Source organism: Atta cephalotes (genome assembly GCF_000143395.1).
Source record: "Atta cephalotes unplaced genomic scaffold scaffold00081, whole genome shotgun sequence".
NCBI lineage: Eukaryota > Metazoa > Arthropoda > Insecta > Hymenoptera > Formicidae > Atta > Atta cephalotes.
The window spans coordinates 510,386-514,874 of NW_012130145.1; the positions used below are offsets into that span (position 1 = coordinate 510,386).

General features: G+C 35.0%; 1 protein-coding gene across 1 annotated transcript in view; it reads left to right on the plus strand.

Annotated features, from left to right (window-relative positions):
* Window positions 1–1,200: 1,200 nt before the first annotated feature.
* The window catches only part of LOC105624537 (activin receptor type-1), a 4,405-nt gene continuing 1,116 nt past the window's right edge, over window positions 1,201–4,489 (plus strand). Inside the window, exons 1-6 of the mRNA XM_012205898.1 lie at window positions 1,201–1,261; window positions 1,593–1,771; window positions 1,871–2,099; window positions 2,228–2,499; window positions 2,623–3,263; window positions 3,335–3,569. Coding sequence (XP_012061288.1) covers window positions 1,201–1,261; window positions 1,593–1,771; window positions 1,871–2,099; window positions 2,228–2,499; window positions 2,623–3,263; window positions 3,335–3,569 — 1,617 coding nt within the window. The remainder of the gene's footprint in view (window positions 1,262–1,592; window positions 1,772–1,870; window positions 2,100–2,227; window positions 2,500–2,622; window positions 3,264–3,334; window positions 3,570–4,489) is intronic.

The window sequence follows — 4,489 nt, forward strand, 5'->3', positions numbered from 1 at the left end:
CTCTCTTCTCTCTCTCTCTCTCTCTCTCTCTCTCTCTCTCTCTCACTCTATCTGGTCTCTCGCTTATCCCGCGTGGATCAAGCGGAGTCAGTGGATCGAAACTCTCCGTCCTTATCTCCGATGCCGATTTACGCTTGTCAATATATTGCAATATACATTCAAGGTTACGATTATCAGACTCGGATCGATGATATATTTCGACGAGAGCATAACAAGCATAACCGATTATGAATACAACGGCTTCATAACTGTGTCACGCGCTAATATTATTAGCTCCATAAAGGTGGCCTCCGTTAATATTCGAGTTACACGAAGACATACGAGTCAATTAAATCAAATTAAATACACAGTGCTTGCTATCTTGAATCAGATGTTTCCCGACGTTTTTTCTTCCAAGGTTACTAATAGCGCTTCCGGAGGAGCACGATTAAGATCAACCTTCATGAATTCATTTAGAAAATCTTCTTTTATTTCGTACGCTTGTTATGTCTATCGAGAGCAATGGCAGAAGATCTCTTCATTTTTCCCATTAAATTTTATTCTCGTATTAATTCGCTAAAATAATTTAATATCTATTGCAACGCAGATGCATTTCGATTGACAGAATAACACATGAAAATTAAGCTTAATCGATCGTGTAAACTTTCTCACATTACATTCGAGGATTTAAAGTTAACATTCGGCTAATCAGATTACTGTAATATCAGTTAAGTTTGATCCGATTGGTCCAATTCCGGTCTCTTATTTGCAATCTTCAATGGATACACTCGCGTCACATCTAAATATTCGTGCATCATGACTCAAAACTGTGTCTGACATTTTAACATTTGTGTTTGATATCCGTGTAAGAGATTAAATATAAGTTTAAATAACGGATTAGACAATATTAAATGGTACGTTAGCTCACGCTAGGCTCACTATCTGACAAGATGAGCACGCGACTCTATCATACGATGATCGGATGATATAGCTTGAGCTCACGCATCGATGCTCTAGGAAACTATGTGTTGAACATAAATAGAGCTAACGCTCGTTACTCGAATGACAATTATTTCCACACTTTTGAGAATAAATTTTACCGAGTTGTAAGAGAGAATTACGAGGATGACGAGTGCCGTACGAAGAGTGCCGCCGCGAGAGATTCATTTTGATATAATTTCGCTTTGAATCGAGTAGTCCAGTGTTTTGACGCGCATAGAAATGGCGGATGCTATATTTATCACGCATGTCATACTCTTGTTGACACTCAGATTATGTTCAGGTATAAAGATGATAAACTGCAATTGATGTAAATACGTATTTCTATCTTTGATAATTCATTATAGAATTGCACATCTATGTCGCTTAGTTCTGGCTAATGAACTAATAAAGTCTATTCTCCCTCTTTATGATATATAACATCAAACTTTTTTATTTATTACATTGTACAGAACGTGTCCTTGAACTCAATTGCAATTTTTTTCCAATTTTTTCTTTACAATTATTTTTGTCAATGCATTATGCTGAATAATTATTTGTTTTCAGTTATTTACATCCACTTTTAAATTTTATTTGATTATATATTACATGTCATTTAATTATTAATTTTTTAGGTGAACGAGAGATTGCTTTGCAGGAACAAGACATTTCTTTTGACGATGAGAAATCTGATTCACCTGAATCTTTGGATCCAAATCTTGGCTTCAATATAAACAGTCAGAAACGTTTTAAATGTTATATGTGTGAAGATTCCGAATGTGTACAATCTAATGTCTGCATCAATGCAATCACTGTAAAAATTCTTATATTTTTCTATCTAGTTTTCTCAAATTTATATACATTTTTTTGTATATGCCTATCAGCTATAAATTTTTGTTTGTTTGCTCCAAAGTGTTGGAAATCCAGAATGAGAGAAGTCAGTGGTAAAGAGTTCGTTAGCCGTGGCTGTTATAAATCAGAAGAACATAAATTAATGATGTGTAATAAAGAAAATTACCAAAATATAGATCAACATAAAAAAAGGAATGTTAGAGGACTATCAGGTGCTCAATTCTCTGTGGAATGTTGTCAATCAGATTTTTGTAATGTTGGTCCATATCCCAAGTTAGAAGATTCAACCAGTGAGATATAATTTAAAATATTATATAATTAACTTTGAACAAAGTTAATATAAAAGATTCGTATAAAATTGTATAAAATTGAATTGCGTTAAATATAGTAAAATTTATTACTTTGATAATGTTTTTAGACAATAATAAAGAATATCATGTAATAAGACTAACATTTGTAATTCTGGGACTACTGAGCGGGATGCTCATTTTTGGAGGAATTGCACTTTGTCTATTTGTGCATCGAGTAAGAAGGAAACGACCTATGGTCCCACGTCGGAATAAGCTTTTTCTCGATTCCGAAATTGAACCATCATCTATGTTGCATTTCTCATTTTCTTCGCCTACATCATCTGCCACTTATCATTCACATGAGCTTAGAGCAACGGCTGCTGGTGATAGTACACTTAAAGTGCGTTATTTTCTCATATTTATTACATAAGCAATACAAATTAATTTTAATTAGTACCTTATTATTATTTTAATTAGTAGTTTAATTAGTAGTTATTTAAATTAATTTTAATTATTTTTATAGGAGTACTTAGATGGACGAAGTTTGACCAGTGGTTCTGGTTCTGGATTACCCTTGTTAGTACAAAGAACTTTAGCTAAGCAAGTAGCGTTAGTAGAGTGTCTCGGTAGTGGTAGCAGTGGAGGATTTGGTGGAGAAGTATGGAGAGGAGTTTGGCATGGTGAAAATGTAGCTGTAAAAATTTACTTCTCACGAGACGAAGCTGCATGGGCTCGAGAGACCGAGGTTTATTCTCAACTATTACCATCCAGACATGACAATATCCTAGGATATATTGGTAGTGATATGACTAGTAGAGCCAGTTGCACTCAACTCTGGTTGGTAGTGCAGTATCATCCTCTCGGTTCGCTCTTTGATCATCTTAATCGATCGCCACATCCATTGACGCCTCATCAAACGCTCAATATTTGTCTAAGTATTGCGAACGGTTTACTTTATCTGCACACGGAGATCCATGGAACCAAAGGAAAGCCAGCTATGGCTCATCGTAATCTTAAATCGAAGAATATCCTTGTCAAAACTAATGGTGGTTGTGTAATTGCTGATTTTGCATTAGCAGCTACTCAGGATCGTCTCGTAGCAGACAGAGTTGATTTACGGCAAGGCACAAAACGTTACATGAGTCCTGAAATTCTTGAGCAAACGTAAGTTAATTGTTTTCTTTATATTGAAATAAGTTGGCTGAATCTCAATGGTGCTCATTTCACATTTCCAGGGTAAATGTTGAATGTTTAGAGAGCTTTAAACGAGCTGATATCTACAGTTTAGGATTGATACTATGGGAAGTCTGTCGCAGATGCATAAGTAATGGTGTAGCCTTAGAATACGCAATGCCATACAGTGAATGGTTACCAAGCAGTAATCAAGAACCCTCCATAGAAGAAATGCGTAAATTGGTCTCATTTGATCAGAGAAGGCCGTCTCTTCCTAATAGGTCACATTCTGACCCGGTAAATTTTTTCGTTATTATATTTACAGAATATATTATATATATATATTTATCAGAATATATATATATTTTATAATATTCTTGAGACTTCCACGGATGCTTTCTATATAAAGATTATGCGTTTTGCGGGTTTCCTCCGTATCCAGATCCATTCTTGGAATACCAACGTTTCGTGAATCTTGCAGTCCACTTCATCAGGGCGAGGAGCAACTTGAGTTATTCCTCCGGGTCGTTCCTTTTTTTTATATTACGTTATTTGTTGGAGGGAAAGAAGAGAATTGTAGGTGACGGAAAGGGGAGAGGTGGAGGAAATTGATCAGTCTTCAATAACCGGGAGAATAGTTTTCCATATTTTATATTGTAACTATCTTGTAACTATATTGTAATATTATCTTTATTTAGATTATTAAGATGTTTTTATATCTCTATGGCTTCTCTATATTTTCTTGGAAAGTATGATATATTGGCTATCGTGGTCGTTTTGTCAAACAGTATTTGATGTCCTTTCGATGTTGTGTTCTGATAATGCTGATTGCGTGATGTGTTTTAATTTGATATCACGTTGGTGTTCTTTTATCCGTAGGTTGACCATTCTCCCAGTTTCTCCAATGTATATTTGCCCACAGGAAGGTAGCAGTATTTTGTATACTTCTTCTGCGGAGCTGAATGGAAGTCTTTGATCTTTAAGATTAGAAAAAGACATAATCAAAACAATCAATAAACATGCAAACAAGACAACGGTCTCTGATACATAATCAGACGAAAGGATCCTATCCATTCTCCCATATATCAAAGGAACAACAGATCGGATTGGAAGGATATTAAAAACAATATCTGAACTATCTTTAAACCACTCAAAAAGATAGGACAAATCTTAAAATCCTAAAGATCAAAGACCTTCCCTCATCTCCGCAGGAGTAT